This window comes from Manacus vitellinus, unplaced genomic scaffold (genome assembly GCF_001715985.3).
Source record: "Manacus vitellinus isolate BGI_N305 unplaced genomic scaffold, ASM171598v3 scaffold_54_pilon, whole genome shotgun sequence".
In the NCBI taxonomy this organism is placed as follows: domain Eukaryota; kingdom Metazoa; phylum Chordata; class Aves; order Passeriformes; family Pipridae; genus Manacus; species Manacus vitellinus.
The window spans coordinates 3,165,165-3,186,522 of record NW_021940645.1 but is presented as its reverse complement, the minus strand read 5'-3'; the positions used below and the strand labels follow the sequence as shown (position 1 = coordinate 3,186,522).

General features: G+C 40.6%; 1 protein-coding gene across 2 annotated transcripts in view; it reads right to left on the bottom strand.

Moving 5' to 3' along the window:
* Nucleotides 1–11,572: 11,572 nt before the first annotated feature.
* Nucleotides 11,573–21,358, bottom strand: part of WAPL (WAPL cohesin release factor) — a 64,245-nt gene continuing 54,459 nt past the window's right edge. For both annotated transcript variants that reach the window (XM_018081570.2, XM_018081571.2), the window contains 7 exons: nucleotides 20,170–20,345; nucleotides 19,736–19,851; nucleotides 18,883–19,044; nucleotides 17,525–17,732; nucleotides 16,303–16,391; nucleotides 15,161–15,256; nucleotides 11,573–14,808 (listed from right to left, as the gene is read on the bottom strand). In XM_018081570.2, coding sequence (XP_017937059.1) covers nucleotides 14,743–14,808; nucleotides 15,161–15,256; nucleotides 16,303–16,391; nucleotides 17,525–17,732; nucleotides 18,883–19,044; nucleotides 19,736–19,851; nucleotides 20,170–20,345 — 913 coding nt within the window. In that variant the 3' untranslated portion in view covers nucleotides 11,573–14,742. The remainder of the gene's footprint in view (nucleotides 14,809–15,160; nucleotides 15,257–16,302; nucleotides 16,392–17,524; nucleotides 17,733–18,882; nucleotides 19,045–19,735; nucleotides 19,852–20,169; nucleotides 20,346–21,358) is intronic.

Sequence of the window (21,358 nt, the reverse complement as noted above, 5' to 3'; positions counted from 1 at the left end):
CCCCTGTCAGACAGCCCACGTGCTCTGCACTGAGTTTGCAAGGCCTCAGCACCGAGTCACGCCCGCCCTGCCTTGGCAGAACATTTGCTGACCCGCCTGCAAGTTTTCTTTTAACTTGGCTGAGCTCTAACAGCATTTTTTATTCTGACCACGTGGCCATGGATGATTTGGTTTTGCTTTTGCTTATCGTTGTATGGTACCACCATAGTCGTGTACAGACAGGAAGAGCAAGTTGTTTTTCTCCAAGGAACAAGATACTTACAACCAACATAATGATGTGGTGCAGAGAAACACTGACCTGGGGTGATAGCAGAGGCCTGGAGAGGTGGAGACACGGGATACAGTGAGGAAGAACACGGGCAGAAGATGACAAAAGATGGGGAGTTGCCACTGGAGACCCCACATCTATGAACAAAACAATAATTGTTTTCCATTAAAAAATACAGACCAGGAGTTAGACAAAAAACACCTTTTCACGGATAGCAGAACAAAGAACAAGTTTCTAGCATGTGCAAGATGCATCATGTATGGTAAATTTGGATATCATGTGGGTTGCAAACCAGTGAGGAAGCAGCAAGGTGTGAAAGCCTGTTGGCAAACATAAAAAAGACCCCAAGTGAATCATGGAGTGAGAAAGAGGCAGCCATCCTCACATCCCTCCCAACCAAAAGACCCCCCATGCTGGTGACCAGCCTTAGCAGACCCCCACCCCTGCACTGAAGGCAGAATCTGAGGACCTCGAGGAGTAGTGGTAGGATGAGTGCAGCACCAGGAAAGGGGCAAGAATCTAGGAATTGTGAGTATTCAGTTTTAGCTGTGTCATTGTTATATTATTATTATTTCAATTCTTTGTATATAAAAGCATTTTTTCTTCTTCTGTAATAATTAAGTCTAGGCTAATAAGGATTCTTAGATTAAACGTGAGATTTCAACCACACTAACAAGAAATTCTTGGCTTTGTATATATGATTTGTTTTCTCTCTCTTCATAAACAAGATTTTGAGGGTAATATGCTTTAAGCCTAGTCCACATTGTCACAGTCCAACTCAAAGTGCACTCAGAGTTAGTAAGAAGAGAATTCAGCAAGATTTAAAAGTTGTCATGGTAATGTACTCTTACATGTAAATTAGTCTATGAATTTAGGCAAATAATACCAAGAGCTGCCAACTGTTTAAGGATTTTAATTTCTTTTGTAAGAAAGATTGCAACTGTTGCAATTATTTTTTAATTTGTTTTTAAAAGTATACATTTTTTTCCTGGCAGAATTGCAGATTATTTGTTGAATTTAAAACATTTATACATTTCTTTGAAAGAATCTCCATCTTCTTGTAAACCAACTGTTCCTGCCTCCTCCCTTCTAAGGATTTTTATTCATATCCTGGGCAAACTTGCCACTCTGTGATGTTAGAAAGCATGGCTAAAACTCATATACCATTGTTTAGGTATATGGCAAGGGGGCAGGAAAGGAATCAAAGGGGTTTTTAGGAACATTTCTACTAGTTGCAGTAACACCTTTAAAATAAAGATTAAAATTAATTAAATACTTGACACTGTGATGAACTTTCATGGGAACGAGGTTTCAGACAGGTGGAATCTATTGCAAATACTGACTAAAAATATAACTCCTTAATAATGAACACAGGGCTGGACTTACACCAGCAGTACACATTTCGGGGAGCAGCTCTTTGAATCTGTGTCACTTCCACACGCAGTTTTGTTTCGGGAGCCCTGTTTAAAGCCCGGCTTTCCTGACCACGCTGGAGGCCTCAGGCACCCCTGGGCAGGCTCGGAACAAGCAGCATGTGCTGGTGCAGGGCTGAGCTCAGCGTTGCCCCTTCCCGGGGCTCTGAACTGCTGTTCTCGGCTCTCGGACCGCCCCAGCCCGGCCCTCAGCGGGAAGGGAGCGAGCCGAGCCCGCTGCTCCCGCTGCCCCTCACCGACCCCCGCGGCTGGGCATCCCGCTCCCGGCTCCCTCCCCGGCACTGAGGCAGCCGCAGGGAAAACGGCGCGAAAGGAGGAGCTGAGCTGCCCCGAAAGGCGTGTGCTGCACCAGGCAGGGAGCAGCAGAAAAGCTGGGTAAGGAGGTTTCTCCCCAGCCTGGTTTCATGTGACCCGAACTGCTCAAGGGAATACGTGTGAGCACTGAACTGATCCATCTCCGGCCAGCAGGAGCTGGAACTCTACCCAGGGTCAAAGTGGGAGCAAGATCTGCTGCCACGGCATGTCTGTCTGTCTGTGGCATTTGTTCAGTATTTTTGGAAATGCAATCTGAGTGTAGCAGATTATACAGAGGGGACTTGGGCTATTTTTGAAAAGAATACAAATTATTTATACAGGGGTTGGGAGGCATGTGGAGGCTGGGAGAAAGCAGAGAGGTAAAGGGAAATTAGAGCTAGAACAGAAGCAGGAAGGACATGAATGGGAATACAGTGAGCTCTGGAAAATATGTACCAAAATTATGGAAGAAATGAGAATAGACTCCTGTTGCCACCCAAGCAGATGCAAGGAAATACTTCTGTAGGATGTAGAGTGCTTTGGCAGTGGGGGTGGAAACCCTCTCCCTGCCCCATGAGGGAGCCTGGGCCTGGCCAGTCTGCCACTCCAGGATTGTGAGCCAGGGACACGACCCTTTAAACCCAGCTAATCCTGAAGCATAGTGGTGTCTGGGACACTGCTGGGTAACTGAGGAATTAGGCTCCCAGTAAAGCTGCTCCTGCTGCATGTGCACCCTGGAGAGCACACGTGCTGCCACCAACAAAGGGCACAGTGGGACGGTGAGGGGGGCTGGGGCAAGATTTGAAAGGAGACACCAGTTCTCTAGCAGAGAACTGCAACTACTCCCTCATGCATTGCTGTGCATTTGAGCTGTCTGGTATGCAAAGGCAGCAAAATATTCAGAGTGAGCTGTTCCCAGGATTGTGGGGGAGCAAGTTTCACAGTTTAATTCCGTGCTGTGTTAAAATGTACTTCCTTTTGCTTATTTTAAATTCTCATACCTGGTAATTGCACTGGGCTCCCTGTTATAAGAAGGAAGGAAAGCTCTGAGAGAAGCAGTCATTTCCTATCTACGCTTTCCACATCATATTTGATTTTATCTTTTTTTTTTTGTTGCCCAGTCCTATATCTCCAGTCATTATTTCTTCTTCGAGCTTAAGAATTCTTGGCTATTTAACCTCTTCTGGCTATTCCACATTGCTGGTTATTCAGTGTATAAAGCAGAAGAAAGGAAAATAAAGAGGCTGAGCTTTGTATCTGCTCCTCTTGCTATTTCCTAAAGTCCATGCTGAGGTCAAAACAAGGCAACATCATGGATGTATCCTGTGATACAAAAATGGCTCTTGTTTTCTTCTTCTATTTGTTTCCTAATAACACCTAATATTACAATTATCTTTCTACCCTCTGCTGAGTTTGAACAGCAAGACTCTCACCTCCAGGGAACAGTTAATTTGCAGTTTAACCTGCTGTAAGTAGGGAGCTATCTTTCCTCAGGTGCATCACTTCCATGTTTATCAGTGACAAGCTTCACTGAGCTTTTCATCAAGATGTCATTCATTAGAGCCTCTCCAACTCTTGGCATTCAGGTTTGTACCTGACTCTCACAAATACCCAAATCCCCCCAGACTGCTGAAGGCCTGCAGTCCATCACCCCTCCCACCCACCACGCTCCTCTCACCAAGTCAACCACAAACCCCTGCAACAGCACAGCACTCACCCCAGGCCCTTGGGAATTCAGCATGTCCTCCTTTCCTGCAGGGATGAGATTCTTATCTCTGCTCAGCTCTTCCAAGCCCTTGGATTGAAGGTTATGAGTCCAAGAGAGGACTTGTCGCTCTTTCCACAGCTTAGGGTCTGTAGGAAGTTTTAGTGAAAACTCTGAATTTTTTAATTTTTTTTTTTAATTTGACAAGTACACCCTACTTTTTTTCCACTAGGAGAAGCACAGCCCTGGTGTGTATTACCCAGAGAGGTTGTGAAATCTCCATCATTAGATATTTTCAGCTCTTGGCTAGACAAAGGCTAGGGCTTTGAAGAAGCTCGAACCAGCTTCGAGCACAAGTGGGGACTAGATCGTCTCCCAAGTTTCTTTCAGTGAACACTTGCCTGTTTTTATATTAACTGTGTCACACCTGTCTTACTCATAAGCTCCTCTGGAGTTTTTAAGAGTAATCCCTACTTACAGTTTCTCTTGTTCCCCCAATATTTAGCTAAGTACCTTATCAGCTGCCTGATATTACAGTGTATAACTTACAGCAATTTCTTTTGGAATGAAACTAAACTTGTTACCCTGTGGTTAGTAGGACTATGTCTGAAGCTCTTTTGAAAGCTTGTGGTCACAGTCTTTCCTCTAGTTCCAACTGTGACATGTTATAAACCACAGCCATTTGCTGAGTTGCTTTAGGGCTCTTGGTCCATACCAGTTGGGCCTGGGAGTCACTGATAGTCAGCTCTTTTCATACCTACAAAGCTCTTCCCTGGACACTGGCACCTCCTTGACACTTCTTCCTCCTCCAAGTTTCCAAGAAGTCTATTTTTAATCAATGTGCTCTCTGTTTTCAGATCCTCTGCACACAGTGACAAACAGCAAGAGAGTAGAGCACTGTGTGTGTGGCAGACACTGGTGGTGATGTCTCCTTAGTAAATCCTGTGTTTAAGCAGCAGTGCTGCAAGGAACTCTATACACACACTACATTCACACCCCATCTCTTTCATAAAGTCATCTGTTAACTCCAGCAAGTGTGGTGGCTTTTCTCATTTAACCCTCTGCAGGACACAACTGAACACTTTGCCTTTCATAAAACCTCATATTCCCATCCCAAATCCCACATTATCTCCAACAATCCTATGATCAGAAAATCTCCTCTGAACACTCCCAGAACTGACCAGAGTGTGGTACCTATTATGCAGTAACAGGAGTTTCCAGCCAGTGTGACCAGGGCAGCATAAACCAGTACAAGAGCTTCAGAGTAGCAAGGGACTCCTCTGCTCTCCCTGTGCTGCATCCCCCAGGAAAGGCTCCAGGTGCATTTAGAGCTCCTTGCATAAATAAGGCATTCTGGAGCCAAGCACACACACACCTCCTCTGCCCTTACATGCATAGCAAGGCAGAGCTCAGCTCTCCCCCAGGGCAGTGGGGAAGAGCATCATAGAGACAGGACTCCAGACATAGTTCAGCAACTCTTCAAGTGCCCTGAGAGGCACAGAAACTCAGCAAGAGAATTCCTGGGGGCTGCAGGGGCAGTCAGAGGAGACAGAGGAACAACATGCTTCCAGCAGTTACTGTGGTTCTAGAAAGATGAAGGAGTGAGCATGAAACCTGCTGGAGGAATACTTGCTGCTCTTGAACTTAGGATCTTGAGCTTGTTTTGGCAAGATGTGTTTGAAGCTGTGTTGTTAATGTTCGTGGGCCTCCTGGTTCTCACCTTATATAAGTAAAAAGAGCAAAATACCTGTAAACTTCCTTTTGCTCCTTGCAGTTTGATGCTTATGATGGTTTTTCTGAAACTGACAGCAAGAGATTATTTGTTTCACACCTTTCACAACATCTCTAACACCTAGAGTTATAATCTAGCAAGTATTATTACAACTGGACATCATGGCTGATGAGTTCACTTCTGAGTAAACCACCTCTTCCACTCCTACTGCATGGTACTGTGCAGTCAGTCAGTGCTGGTCCTTACTGCTGTGTGAAAATTAAGGACTCATAATTTCAATTTCTGTGTAACTGGCCCTGGAAAGGTGGGCAATAAACCAGGTGCCATGAAGCAGCCTGGACCTTAGACCGAAGGAAGCAGACCTCAGCATCCTGAAATGCAGTAATGTTAACAGTCTTTCCAGTAGATCAGGATGATTCCCGTGCCCTCCTCTCCTTTCTCCCCAAGGCAAGAAGAGAAATTCTAGAAAGTTTCTTCCTGGTGCTAAAGAACTCTGAGATACTCCTGCAAAGGGCTTCTCTCTTGTAAAAACCTACTTCAGCACTGATACTGAAATGAAATAGAGGCAGATGTATAAAGATTTCTAAGCCACGTACTACAACTTTCAACTGCATTCAATTGAAGAAAGCAAAGCAGCTTCCAAGGAAAGCACCTGGCAGCTCAGTGCCAGTGTTGTCCTGGAGCCTGACATCATGTTTGCAGATGTTACACTTTGCACCACCAAACTCAGAGAGCAGGACACTGACCTGGACCTTTTTTGCCAAGTTCTCAGTGTTGCAACACTGCTTATGGGGCAGCAGGGTATGTGATCTCCATGGCAACTGCTTGTGGGTGACACGCTTTGCAGCACGTTGGGAGACAGCAGACAGTACTCCTGGAATATCACGTGGGAAGTAAAAGGCCCTCGCAGGCTAATTGCTGGCCCATTTGGAGACCCTCAGAGCCTTCAGTAGCACCTGGTTTTTTGAAGAAATACTTGACACTTCAGAGCAGGAAGTGCTGTGAAACCACACACCAGGCCCAGATGTTGATCCAGCTTCTGATGTCAACTTGCATGACGGTTCTTCTTCACCCCTCAGACCTCTGCCTCTCTGATTTCATCTCCAGGGAGAGCTTGTTAACTGAAGGTATTTTCCATCCCCGCTGTTGGCCACAGGTGGATGATAAGTTTTTAGCATGCTAGTGCTGAAACATCCTTTGCTTTCACAAGTCTGAATCTGTAGAATTCTTATTTTATCTCCAAGTAATCAACAATTCCACACACTCCTGAAATAATCTGACATTTACTGGTGTTGAGGAACCTTCATCAATTAAGAGAGTGACTAAGATGCACAGAACAGTTCTGCTCTTCCAGATCTGCTTGTCTTACATATGACTAAATTCCTGTTTCAAAGAGAGAAAATCTCCACCTCTCTAAGAGTACAACTCCCATTTGGGAATTCAAGGCACATACACACAAAGTCTAAGTAGAATCTCACATATGACAGTAGTTACTGAAAACTGGGTTCACAGAATTCCTTCAAGTCTTTTGGTTGTACTTGCCTAAAATCTTAATGCTCGGATTGCCAGACCCAGGAGAGAAAGCACATCCCAGTGGTGCCCTGTGCTGCTCTCACTGCCATGGGGCTCACAGTGGCTCAGCAACCAGGTTTGGAAGCCAGGCCCAGGAAACACAGCAGGTTCTGGGGTCAGCCAAACCTGCTGTTCAGCACAAACAGCCCGAGCAGGTGCCCTCCCCCACTTCCATCTTAGACCCTCCTTTGTGAACAGCTCGAGCTGTTTGTGCACAGCCAGAGTCCCAGATGGACACTTGCAGGGACCTCAGCAAAGCCCTCACGAACACTCCAACTGCCTCAGATGGCCTTGGCACTGTGCCCCTGCTCACGGCACTCCAAGCCCACGGGCCTGGCCACAAGCCAAGCCCCCGAGCTCTGACCTCACGTCTGCTCTTGCTGAGCACTGAGCATTTTCTGAGGGTTTCTCCCAGAAAAAGGGACACAGACTGAGCTCAGCTTTACACAACATCAGCATCATGTAGGACAGACTAAGGCTGGTAACTTCAGGAGCTGAACTGAGCATTCTGAAAACTGTCCAGGTGAAATCTGCACAGGGTAGGAAAGAGCCACTTTACTTGGTCCCAGGGACCAAAGTTCAAAAACTAAAGCAGATTCTAAGTGATTTTCAAATTTGAAAAAGGCTAAATAACATACATTATGTATGTTAATCAAACAGCACAAACCAGTTCTCCTGAGAACCTCTGAAGGCTAATCACAAATTACATAAAATTAGCATATATTTCATCTTTTTATAAACGTCTTAACACTGCACACCACCGACAGGACAGCTGTATATTTGTGTCTTCTTGTGAGGAGCATCAAAATTGATTCAGGTTTTTTTATTTACAGTCCTCGACTGGATGTATACCAGACTAACAAACCATTCTAGAGCACTGGTTTGCCCCAGCAATCTTAACATCTGTTCTACAAGAATATATAAAATGGTTTGAAGTCCTGTGATACTTGAATACCCATTATAACTTACACTAAATAAGGAACTTTTATGGTTACCTGGGATAAAACAGCTACGAATTTGTTCTTGCAAAATCCTCACTAAGACTCACTGTAATCTAAGGTATCACTAATGAAAAACATTGTTTTGCAAGATGAAGGTCCATCTTAAAACTGGATGTATGACATGCATGAAATGCATGAATATGCTCAGCACACAAATTCCAACTGGATTTTTCCATTAGAAAGATTAAATTTTTTTCCTATTAAAAATGTATCACCAGGTTTTAAAAACAGTTAGGGCAAAGGAAACTAGAAACAATAATTGCATCAGTTCTATTTAATTTAAAATGCTCCATTTCTGCTGCTGAAGTATAATGTCATTATAGCACTTTAACCTAGACATTTTTAATTTGGGTAAGAAAGCTTTGCCTCAAAATTCCTTGTTGAATGAAGACAAAATTTAAAATACGAGCCAACAAAATGACAACAGATGTTTTATAGCAGTTTATGTAACACATTACTGAACTACTTTTTGAGGCTCAGCAACCTGAATATCAACCTTTTGAACCTAAATTCATGCCTCAGAGCAAAGCTCTGACACAAACTGATCTTACTGTGAGTTTTCCTTATGATTTACACTTCAATTCCAACAGAGGCTGTAACTTTAACAGCAGATCAGAAGACAACTTAGGCTGGATATTTTAAAACTTTTTTGCCTCGGAAATGCTTTTGAGAGCCACATGTTTGGGGTAAGAGGCCAACAACACATCCATGAATAAAAGCCCAAGTTCTACAACTTGGGCATCATTCCCAGAGGCAGGAAGGGGGGTGCACTGCTCCTGAATGGTCTCACTGGGCACAAAAGCAACTCCTTCCTTTCCTTTCTCATTCAAACTCTTGCAGTAATGCCCTTCACCTTGATTTTCATGCCTTATGTAGTGGTAACAATGAGACACAAAATAGCTAAATGTGTGTGTGTGTGTGCGCACATCCATACCCATATTTTTTCATCAAGGCTTGCTAAGCACTGAGTGAACACTGTAATGCAGAAGGACTGCAAACAGCAGCAAAAGGCACTAGGACACACCACAGCCACATTCACAAGCCCTTCTCCCATCAAACAGGCTACTTAAACACATTGCAATACATTTCAGTTACTGGCTGGGAAAAAATAAAATTATTTATAGCACCTGTGTGTTTGTTTGTTGCCTTTGTTTTTTTTCTTCAAATTGTAGCTCTAGCAGTTTTGCTCAGGTACTGGTTTCTACTGATTAAACACTAGGGAATTTAAACAATGCAAGTTAAGAATCCATTGAAGAAGTCTGGTTTGGGTCTTCAACAGAAATAGTTATACAGGTGGTAAATATTGATCTCCCTGCTTAAACATTAACACTCTGGTGCATCTTTGAGTCAAATATTTCCCCTGGTAGGATATCCTCCTTTTTTCATTGTCTCTATTCCTCATTTTCAGTGGTGAGAATACATTTAATCCCCTTAAATGGGTGAAATGACAGAGCTAGAAAGTTCAGGGAAGAGAGCAACACACACACACACACACCCCCCCCATTATTACTCACTCATCTGACCAACACTAAACTGCTGTTCTAGGACACAGTCACAGGATCAGATTTATAGGCAGAATAAAACCCATTTAATCCACTTCACATTCCAGATTAACACTCTTCCTCCTCACTTTTAAAAAGCTAAATGCAGAGACACAACTAAATCTTCTGTCATAATACAGGAAATTTAAAAGGATTCCCACACTTAACAGCAGACCTAAATAAAATTCCTGTTATTCTTTCCTTTACTCCAAGCAGAGTTCTCTTTTTCCCTGTCATCTAATTTGACTCTGCAGAAGTTCAATGAATCTTCCTTAAATAACTGATCCACCTTTGAGCCTACATGGTGGCACAAAAGGCAATAGGTACTGCTGTGTGTACAACTCTTCAGTGTTGAAGCAGTGTAGCTTTTCACACACAGAAAAAAATTCTTTGGCCATTACTCCTCCAAACTGATGACATGGAAGTTCAAGCTGTGGGTTGGGTGACTTAGAGATACAGTTTTCAGACAGGAGGTGACAGATATGACATGTCTGTCTCTCAAATGTCAGGTGGTCTCCAGTGTAGCTCCCTTGCCTCCCAACAAGGACTGCTTTTTCCAGGGCTCCCTCCTGCAGCCTCTCAGCACCAGAGCCTGCTGTCACAGACACGTGGATCCTATCGAGTGTGGACACCCAGGGCCTAACCTAGAGCTGAAAATTAAGTTCAGTTTTCACAGTTGGAACAAGGATTCTGTGGCATTAGTAAACCAATCTACCCTTCTAGTCCTTCTGGGTAAGTTGCATTATTTATAAGGGTTTCACTTTTATTTACAGTAAGACTATCTGAACGTACCGATGCTGCAAACATCCTAATAAGTTACAGTCCCTTTAGCAGGGGACCTCTAGGGCAAGTAAAAAAGAATATGTATGAAAGGCTTCTGTTCCATGTAGCTAAAAGAATCCAGTAGTGTCCTTTACCCAAAGACAAATTAACATATTACACAGAGGAAGAGAAGCAGCAAGATCAAGAATTACATTGGCCTGGTTTTGAAAACACTTGGCTAGCAGAATTCAGGGAAAATTCCAACCTCATTATCTTCAAAAACCCAATTAACAGGCCGTCCTATAAGGAAGGGCTTGATGCAGCTACCTAAGTCCTCTTTATCTTTTCAACTCAAATACACATTTTTGTTTTCCATACCCTTTAAACAAGAAAAGTACCACATCCATGAAAAGAAACTTTACTGTGGCTTGGCTAAAAGTAGCCCAGCTAACCAAGCATGCTTTGACTTCTGCTTACTAAAAGCAGGAATTGGTGATGTCCAGAAATGAAAAATGAGGGAAGACAGAATGCTCACTAGTGCATCTGACACCAAAAACATCTTTATCAATTCAGTGAGGTACCTGAGCCCAAAAACATGGTTCAAAGCCAGAAATCCTCGTAGAATATTCTTTTCCAGGAACACATAAACCAATGTAACACCCCAGAGCCCTGAGATTGGCTCAGTTGGTTAGAACATGCTGCTAACACCACCAAGGTTGTGGGTTCACTCCCCAGATGATCCATTCACTTACGAGTTGGGCTCCATGATCCTTGTGGGTCCCCCTTAACTCAGAATATTCTGTGGAATCTGTGAACTCAGAATACAGAGGTGATATGAGAATCCTCACTGTCACCCTGCCCACCCAAAGAGGCTGTGCAGCATTCCTCAGCCCCCCAGCAGAACCACACTATCCAGCTGTGTGCTTGGCACTGATGCTTGGCTTGGGGGGGGAGAGTGAAGCTTTTATACCTTTGTGACCACCTTCTCCTCTCAGGGAATCATCTCCAGCACTGCTGCCTGCTCTTGGGTTAAGCTCCTGGTAAATCAGTGTCACCACATCGTGCCAGATCACTTGGCTATTATGCAAATCAAGCTTTTCAGACAGACTGAAAGGGAAATAATTTATGTGAAAGGCTATGACTCCCAAATCTTCTGCAGAAGCTTCACAATTGTCCTGTTAATCTGAAAATGCTGATGTCATCTCAAAGCATCCACACACAATGCCTCCATTACATAACTACCAACAAAATAAACAAGAGGAAATACTTTTACCAGATTTTTTTTAAACATTTGCTTACACAAAGCTGCATTTGCCTCTTACAGTACCACATACCAATAACATACCACTCAGTATTTCAAACTCCAGTAACGTTTCCTTTACAGCACAGAAATAGTTACATTATGCTGAAGCTTGTTGAAGTGGCAAGGAGATGACACATCACATTCAACTCACTTTACAGCTCATGAATTATTGCATATTGTACCCGTATCAAGTTGTACCAATTAAGGAAAAATCCATGGGAAAAAAAATCCATCTGGAAATTAAAGCATCGTTCATATTAATCGAGAAACAGAGCAACGCTCATGGTAATTTCCTCATTTTTCACTGAATGAAGAAGCCATTAACATGCCCCTTGATGTGAAAAGTACCACCAGAATAAGAACTGCCCCATTTCCCCTACGCTCTACCACATTTTTGTTATTCTGACTATAGCTCCTGAGAGTTGTTACTGAAAGATCAGTGGCAACTTAGGTAGAGAACTTCAAAATGCATCAAGAGACACAGTACATCATCTCCAGAAAGTGTCCAGGCTTGGCTGGTTTGACTGACCACAGCCTCAGGTCCAGGCACTGAATTTTGTTATCCAAACACACAAGAGAAAAGCAAAGCACCACCTTCAGGATGCTCCACTATTATTTTTTGTCTTTTTTTTTTTTGTCTTTTAGCAATTTACCTGACACTGCCTTCTTGCTGCAATCACTCAGAGGAGTGTTTTATTGCATGTTAAAAGACAAGATATGTATTGAAAGTAGCAATTTTATTTGAGTTAAAATTATTTACAAAAACCCAAAGACATACTTCATGAAACTGGTACAAACTATTTTTCCTGCCGTTGGCTTTTGCTCCAAAGATCACAGCTGAGAAATACTGTATAAAATAAAAATAGGATTGGATTCAGAAAAGTACTCTACTGTTCTAATTTCCAATTGAGAGTATTTACACAAATATTTACAGTGGAAAAAAAGTTACTTTAAAACTTTAATTTGCAAGTTGGCCTCAAGTACCCTTTAATGCAGAGTTATTTGAGGGTCTAACACACAAAAATGCACTGCAGTTCACAGGGTGATTTCTCCCCCCACCCTCAAAAAAAAAAAGTATCTGCATTTGTCAGTGCTTGACAATTAGTTACATTTAAAAAAACCTGTTAAACACTGAGGTAAATCAATTCCCAAACAATTACCAGTGTAACGAAGAAAGGTAGTTGTCCCTGCTTTCCCCCATCATCACATTTGGATTTTCTTTTCTCTTGCCATATCTCCACAGAAAACCATATAATCAATTTGAAATTCCATTATAAGTGAAAATCTCTAAAATCACAAAACTAGATGGGCCAAATATTCAATCATTTCCTCCTGATATAGACCATTTACATCCAGCTTCTCCCTCTCTCTCAATACTGGTTTTTTGTTTTGTTTTTTAACAAAGGGGAATACAACCTCAAAAACTTTTCTAAGTTACACTGATACACTAAGTTTTAGAAGGTGATGAGAGAAAATGCAAAAAAATATGACCAACATAAGATTTTTGCCGCTAATCAGTTACTTCCTTACAGAATTCCCAACAATCTGCATTATCAAAAATAGGAAGACATAGAAGGCAGCCACTGTATGTAAAAAATTTACAGCTGGCACTGATACAAAAGCACAAGTTCTTAACTTTATACATGGAGATAACACAAGATCTAAAAGCAGGTTAGATTTCCTGTTATTTCCTCCTCATTATACATAGAACTAATATTCTTATGGCTTCAAGTTTTACAAATCATGGAGTAACACGATGTAACTACCTATACAGGTATTTAAAAATGTCAGCGAAGCAGATCTCAGAACAGTCTGCAAATATTCAAGACCACCTTAATAAAAATAATTACCAATTCTGTTGGTCTGAATAGTGAGTGCAAGAAAAAAATTGCTAAAAAAAGTCATGTATTTTCTGGGATTCTTTGTTCCACTTCAGTCTTCAAACACAATGCTTTGCTGTGAACTAGACCTCAGACTGAACAAAATCTTAGCTATATCAGCAATTTAAGGCTTTGTGTTGTATGCATTTCAACTCTGTCATACTACAGAAGAATGAAATAGAAAGATTATGTCAGCTGGAAACATTAATCCCCATTGGTGTTTTAGCTTCTTAAAAATTCTTCCCCCTAAAGCATCCAAATTCTCTGTACTGAACATTATAAAACACACCTTGAGTTCTTCCTCGAAACAAACTAAAACAGCATTTCAAAGTTTTTGCTTATTAGAAGTGTAAACTACCCTGGGATTAAGCATCTTTTTTTTTTTTATTTTTTAATATTTTTTTTCCTTTATTTCATTTGCTTTTTTAAACAGGGCACAACTTTTTCCAGTCCCTATTTCTTTAGTGGATAACATCCCCTCAGAATGGCTTTGTGTGGTGCTGGGGCTGCATGCTTGGAACTACAAAGCATTATGGTCTGTCCCGTTACAGTACATGGGCCGTGGGAGTTGGAGAACTGAGAAATAGCTCAACGACCTAATTTCAATCAAAACAGTATAAAAAATAAACTATCCAATCCTCGCCTCTTTGGATTCCAACAAATTTTAAATACAGACAGTAGTTAAAATCACAAAAGTATTTAAAAATTTATATTTTATGATTTTGGAATTATCTAGTAATAAAAAAAGCAAGAGTAAATTAAACTCAAATAGGAGCGGTGCTGCTGTCCAGAACTTCTTTATTAGAACATTTGTTTGATACCTCAGTAGCTAAGCTGCCTTTGCACCTGGCTGGCATGAAACAGTGGCTCAACAGTAAACAGCAGTTGCACTAATCAGCAGCAAGTTTTTCCCCTTGAAACTTGTCACGAACAAAGCAAGAAAAAAAGATAGGGAGGGCAGACCCTGCCAAAAATATTTAAATACTGCACTGCATCATAAACAGCAAGGTTTCTTTATTTACTTTCCTCAGAACCTTTTTCCCCTCATTTTTGATAGTTGCAGATTGATGTAGTAACTGTCTTTTAGAAAATGCTGAATGCATGGTTAAGAGACCAGGTAGCCTTAAAAATCCGAACACGAATGACACAGATGAATGCTCTTGGTATATCCTTCAAGGACTTCTTTCATGACTTCTTCTTTTGTCTAAGGGTAGCTCCAGCATTAGAGTGCCTGCAGCGGAAGTTAAGTATCTAGCAGTGTTCCAAGTATTCAATCACCCTAGAGATAGATTTCTGGCCTGTTGTTCCAACAGCACACTGGAAATGTAACAGAAAACAGAAGTAACAAACAAGCATTTGTAACACCTTGTTAAAATATTTGAGAGCTATTCTAATTTCACAGTTTTAGTGTTTACAATTATATCATCAATAAAAGCAACTAGGGTTCAGGCAGACAATCAAAAGTATTTTCCTGACTAATCACAATATAATGACAGGCAAAATTACGACAGTCAAAGGGGTCTTCAGTATTTAAAAAGGGAGTATCATCATGCGCTCTTATCAAGGCAACAACTGAAAACTTAATGCTTTTAAAAATGGATGAAATATTAACAAAAAACACAATTACAAAAATATCTACATACATCAATTTAAAATATATATTACTTACAGTAAGGTTCATAAAACTGAGAAATTTTTTGAGCATTTCAGTCATTATCGAGAAGTCCCCTTCAGGTAAGTACTCCCTCACAGTAGTCACATTGATCTAAGAAATAAAACAACCTTTTTTCATTTGGGAAACATTTTTCTAACACAGAACTATAGTACTCTGCATGTGACATGCAATAAGACAAGCATATTCAGAGGATTATTAAGATGGCTTTTGCTGTCATCTTTATGATTTAAGTCTCTTTTAAGCAATATTCATATGCTTACTGTGTTTATATTTCTAGACAACAACAGTTGCTAAAATATTTTTTGTTGTTGGTTTATGGTTTGGGTTTTTTCCCCCTAAAAAATAATAAAAGAAAAAAAAGGACTGTCAGACCTCCCCAGGACCCACAAGATTATCAAGAACTAAAAACCCCACCAGATCACTCTTCTGACTTGGAGAGACTCTCCCTTTACAACTGTTAAGGGTTGAGAATTACTGAATTTATTGTCAGTCTCACCCCAAACACTAAAACTGTACAGACACTAATCAGTACAAAGGCACAGAACAGCACCTTAAAGACCATTTCTGCCACCAGGGCAAACATAGTCAGCCTGAAGGCAGGTCTGAACCTCATTTTCATTTGAGCATATATTTGATAGGAAACTTTAGGAAGTTCTCAGCCATTAGAGTTCTGTACTTTTAACTTCAGCTGTCTATTACATATTTCCAATCTGAGGCAATCATCTTGAACTAATATGGACATAGACAATTTCATGTAATTTCAATGGAGGAAAAAAATAAAGCAGACTGATAAAGAATAAACAAGTCTGATGGTAACTTGCTTATTTACTGAGAAAGCACAGGCTTGCCAATTTGCCTTTCCAAAATAAGTTCTTTTGCTGGCTACAAATAAGGGGAGAGAGGTGAAAGAGGTTAAATATTCAATTCCAACTGTTTTTGAAAAAACATACTGATGTTCAGAAAATTTGTTTTGGATGGAATACATCTGGCAACTTTTCCCAAAGCTGTATACATCAGTGTAGCTTCATCAGTGTACCTGCTCACATTGAAGCCTAATTTAACCAACCCCTTTCAATACAGGAAATTATTACTTCACTAAAAATTATACTGGACTTAAGAGCAAGTTATTCCCTTACTGGACTCTCCTGGCAGAGACAGCCTAGAAGCAATGCTGTGTATGAGGCCACAATGCAGTCTTCCATGTGCTTCCCAGCATGCTGAAGAGCTGTAAAAGAGACAACTGAGTGTATTGTATTCTCTAACCAGCTGCTATCTTTTACTGCTTCAAATACAATCTTTCATTATCACTTTCCAGAATACTTTTTTCTCAAACAAAACGAGCTCTTGGACTGAGATTTCAGAGGCAGGAATCAGGAAGCACCCTACTTACTGACTCAGCAGCACATTCTCGACACGAAAAATGGTTTTCACTCACTTTTAACTCATTCTGCTGGACAGTATTTTACTGTCTGCCATTTCAATGTGCAAACTTTATGCTGAACACACCAAACTACCAGTGTAAATGTTTCATGTGATACTATAAGCCAGTAAGACTTCTACCCAAGGCAGTTTATAGCATTAAGGACAGCAGATATAGCTTTTTTTTTTGCTGATGACTCAGCATTTTTTGCAAACTACAAATAACTGCAGACACCAGTTGGTGGAGCTACAAAAAGGAGGAAGGATATAAAGTAAGGTTGGAGAAAGTAATATACCTAACTTATGAACAAAAGATTAAAACACTATTAGAAATAATACACTGCACCTACATTTGGAAGATTAAAGAAGGACTGATGTTTCAGACCTGATACATTTTCAAGAGACAAACTACATCACAGCTTAGAGATATTCAAATTCCTGGGACAAGCTACCAAAGATGCAGCACATGAAGGCATTACAGATACCTGAGATACCACTGATGGAGTGAGAAGACAGAGAAGATGGGGACAGAGGAGGCACACATGCAAATAGGGAGAGGAGGGAAAAAAGCTCCAACCCTTAAAAGTAGCTTAAAACAAGAACCCTGGGAAACAAAATTTAAGGCAGATAACTTACAAGGACAAGGTCCCTAAAAAGGTTTTGGGGTTTTTGGGTCTCTTTTTTTGGGGGGGGTGTTTTTGTTTTGGATTTTTTTAAGAAACTGATAAAAGGTACTATTAAATAAATAAGAAATAGCAACATTTCTTCCACTTCTCATACTTCAGCTCTAAACTGCTCCTACTTATGGTCTGTAGCAGTTTCACCTGGAAATCTCAGCCCAAGAGACTGCATGTAGGTGGGAAGCAGAGGACAAGGTGGACTCCATGCAATCACACAGTTCTTTGCCTTTGCTGAGCTCATCACAGCCAGACAACGTACCTTTATTAAGATCAAGTTCTTCATCATCTTCTTCCTTCTTAACCTTCTCTTCAGTACTATCTGGCTTTTCTGTGGAGACCCACTGGATCTCCCCACTTGTCTCCTGCCATTCCCCACTCTTATCATGCTGAGCAGTAGGAGCTTCTTTAATCAACTCGTCTGTCTGGCTCTCAGCCAGCTGTGCCGCTCGCTCACACTCCAGGAACAGCTAACAGGGAAAAGTTCAGGACAATTTCCATTATAAACCCTAAACACACTGAGTTAATACTGGAAAGTTTATTCCCCATTCACAATTCACCCCTTAATACAGTTAAGTCTTCAATACTTTTCTTAACAATAGCCTTTTCTTCTTCAAAGGAAAATATAATCTGTCCCAACAGCTCCACAGCAAGATCTCCCTCCCCAGTGTTGAACCAGCTGCCAGGCTCCTCTTGGGCACTGTAAATGTTTCATTGCTTTCTTTGAGACATGGTTTCAAGACTAAAAGTTGCCATAATTTCCTCTCCATCTCTGTTGTCTACCAATTTTCATCTTCTTGGGACCCTAGCTATGCACTCTTGGCTTTCTTAGCTTTGACCTTGATATGTAAAAAGCAAAAGTACGAAGGAGTAATTTAAAATGACTTATCAAAAATGCGAATGAACCAGTAATCTCATATTGTGCATTTATATCCTGTCAATTATTTTCCAAATAATAAAATGACCACTTTTAAATATTGCCAAACTGTATACATTATTTAATATCATTACTTTTATTGTTGTTTTTTTTGTCTGCTGCTGGACAGTTATTCCATATAGTTAACAGAACTGCTAAAAGCAATCACAAAATTAACTACATTGAAATAAAAAGTCTGTCATTTCCTTTCCATTTTTTCATTTTAGTTTGCATGGTGGAACTCATTCACCAAAATTACTGGTGGATTTCTTTTTTTTAAACAAGCCAGTCAATACAGTGTTTAAGAATGCTGTTTCACATCCATAATAATTACATCTGTATGTAAGAGAAAAGTAGCTTACAGTTTTTACAGCTGGCTTAAAACAAAAGTCAAAGTAAACCATTTAGGAACAATAAAACTAGAAATAAATTGTATAGTAACAAAAAAGCTTTATGGACATGAGAGCAGCCTTTGGATGTCTGTCATAATGATACCACTGTCTTTTACCAGGAAAGCTGTTTCTGTAGTGGACAGTATGGCAAAAGTCAGAATTCTGAGCAGCACCCCTCTCCCCCACTATGTTGTATTACTCAAAATACTGAACAGAAAAAATTCTGACCCATCTTCATTTCCGAGTTCTCCCTTCTCCCTTGACAGTGTGATAATGAGAAATGGCAGCTGGCAGAGGACAAGCATTTCTTACCTGCACCAAAGCCTGAACAGCATCAATCTGTCCAGTTATCTTCAGGCTCCCGTCCCCTTCGCCCGCGCACAGGGAGTCAAAGGAACACGACGTCTCCATATTGACGAGACAGTGCCTGTTCCGGGCACTGTACTCCACCAGATTGATCAACAGCCCCAACCCCTGCATGAATTAGAGAGTCAAAAAGGATTACACACATTAAAATAAGACACTTCAGCACAAAATGTCTTCTTTAGTCCTTATCTGAGGATACATAACTTACTAACGCACCCTTATGAAACAGTCTGAGAGACAGAGGGAACAGGATTTAAAGAAATACAAGGCAGAGATCCCTGTACAGGAGAACTTTCATAGAGGCATCTCTGTTTTTCCAGTTCTGAACATGAAAACATTTCTGGAGCTGAGAATTTCTTTGCAGGTTAGGGATTCATGTATCCAACCTTCAGATTATGTTCTTAAGAGATCCTTCACATACACAATTTCACTGTTGCTATTTAGGCCACACTGGCCTATTTTACATAAACTGAGGTAAATTTGACAAAGCCTTTATCTTACACAATAACCAAAGTTCCAAAATTGAAAAGATCTTTGAAAATTAGTAATTCACAGTCTTATTTAGCTAAATCTCTTTGTTCACCAAGCAGTGCACTTTTTTCCCCACCAAACACAGCAATAAAAACCTCAAACTCACCAAATCCTTGCAGAAACTTTAAATACCTCACTAAGTATATATATATATATAAAAGACAATGAAAACTAGAGGAAACTATTCCTTAATGTGGAACCAAAGTAGTTCCAAGGGCAAGAAGGGGGCAAACAATTTTCTGTTAATGTAACAAACACAATAGCTTACCAGCACCCGAATATCAAATCTCTGTTCTTGAGGTAGGAACTTTGGAACCTGAAGCACACAATTCATTGCTGTGCCTATCAGACCATCTTGTTCACCTGTTTTTGTACTACCCCATTCTGTAAACAAAGAGAGTTGAGAGGCTCAATTTTGAAAATACTCATGTTCATAATGGTAAGCAGATTGACAAAAACCTTTTGGTCCTAAGGCAAACCAGCCTCCCCCAGCCTAAGCACACACCTCAAACACTTTACACTTGCAATTACTCATCCAGCTTGTAAAGACAAATTACTGATGGCTCTAAGCAAGCATCTACCATACATAACTGTTTCATTGCACTGTACATGGAAAAACCCTAATCAGGACCAAAAAAAGGTTTACATTAATGTTTTATTAGATGCTTTATCAGAGAATATGCAAAATAATTGTTGGTTTACCGTTATCATTTGTCAGGTTGAGCAAGACCCCAATGATGGCCCTCATACAGTCTTCCACTGCTTTACCCACGTGGTTAGTTACATTCTGGTGAGGCAAAGGCTTGTTGTCTGGTAGACAGATACTGTCTTCAGCACGATTATATCGCTGGATTAACTCCTCACAATGCTGCAGGGCTCTGCAGGGAGAAGATGCAGAACAAAGTTATCTTCACAACATAGAGAACATTCCACTTTTATCCTTGTTTCACCAGGAAAAAAACTCAAACAGAGCTTATGCAGAATTTTTCTGATATCCAGATGCCCACTCTGTAGGTAGACATAAACTTATCACCCATAAAATCTTTCATAAGCTCAACTGAAATTATGAAAAACAAAAACCAGGGAAGCTTTGTTGCTTAGAGCTTTATCAGCTTGGTATTTCAAGAGCAAAAGTTAATTTTCCTTCCCAGCTTCAGCTTGGTCTTACAATAGATATCTCCCCTTCCTACAAACTCAGTCTCTCATATCCTCTGGCCATCAAGGCACAACATGACTCTGACAGTGTTATCTAAATTTTCTCTTGTTCTCTTCTCAGAGCTATTTCCCTTCTGTAAGAAATGACACATGACTTCCTACTAGTACAGTCTTAATCTTGTAACACTAATGGACCATAGGCACAATTCTACTGCATAACATCAGTTTCATGTTAAACCGCTACACTGATTTAAATTACAAATATAACTAGAAATGTCCAAAATATATATTGGTCTAAATAGCATATTAAACTGCAATTTGGTTTTTTTTTTTTAATTTAAAAAAATACTCCAATATCTAACCTACAACCATTAAATTATTTTTCCAATGAGGTCTGTAAAGTCAACCTTTCAGCTTCATTTGTTCTCTTATGAAGAGCAATACAAGGGGCAGACAGTCTCTGCCAGCCAGCTGAGACCTCACCCAGATTGATAAATGGGTTAGAGGTGTTTGTATAAGAATCTCTGTCAGGGAGAACAGCCAAGAACAGAATTTCACTACTTTAATTCTTACTTACACTGTCAATTCTGTTATGCTCCACTTAAGCAAAGACATAAGCATAATGAAAACACAGCAAATAAGTGTAGCTTCATAACTGCCCTCTGCTGTGTTCCTACTGAACTTGGTACAGATGGAGCCAAATCCACAGTTTGCAGCTTCTACAGAACCAACAGTA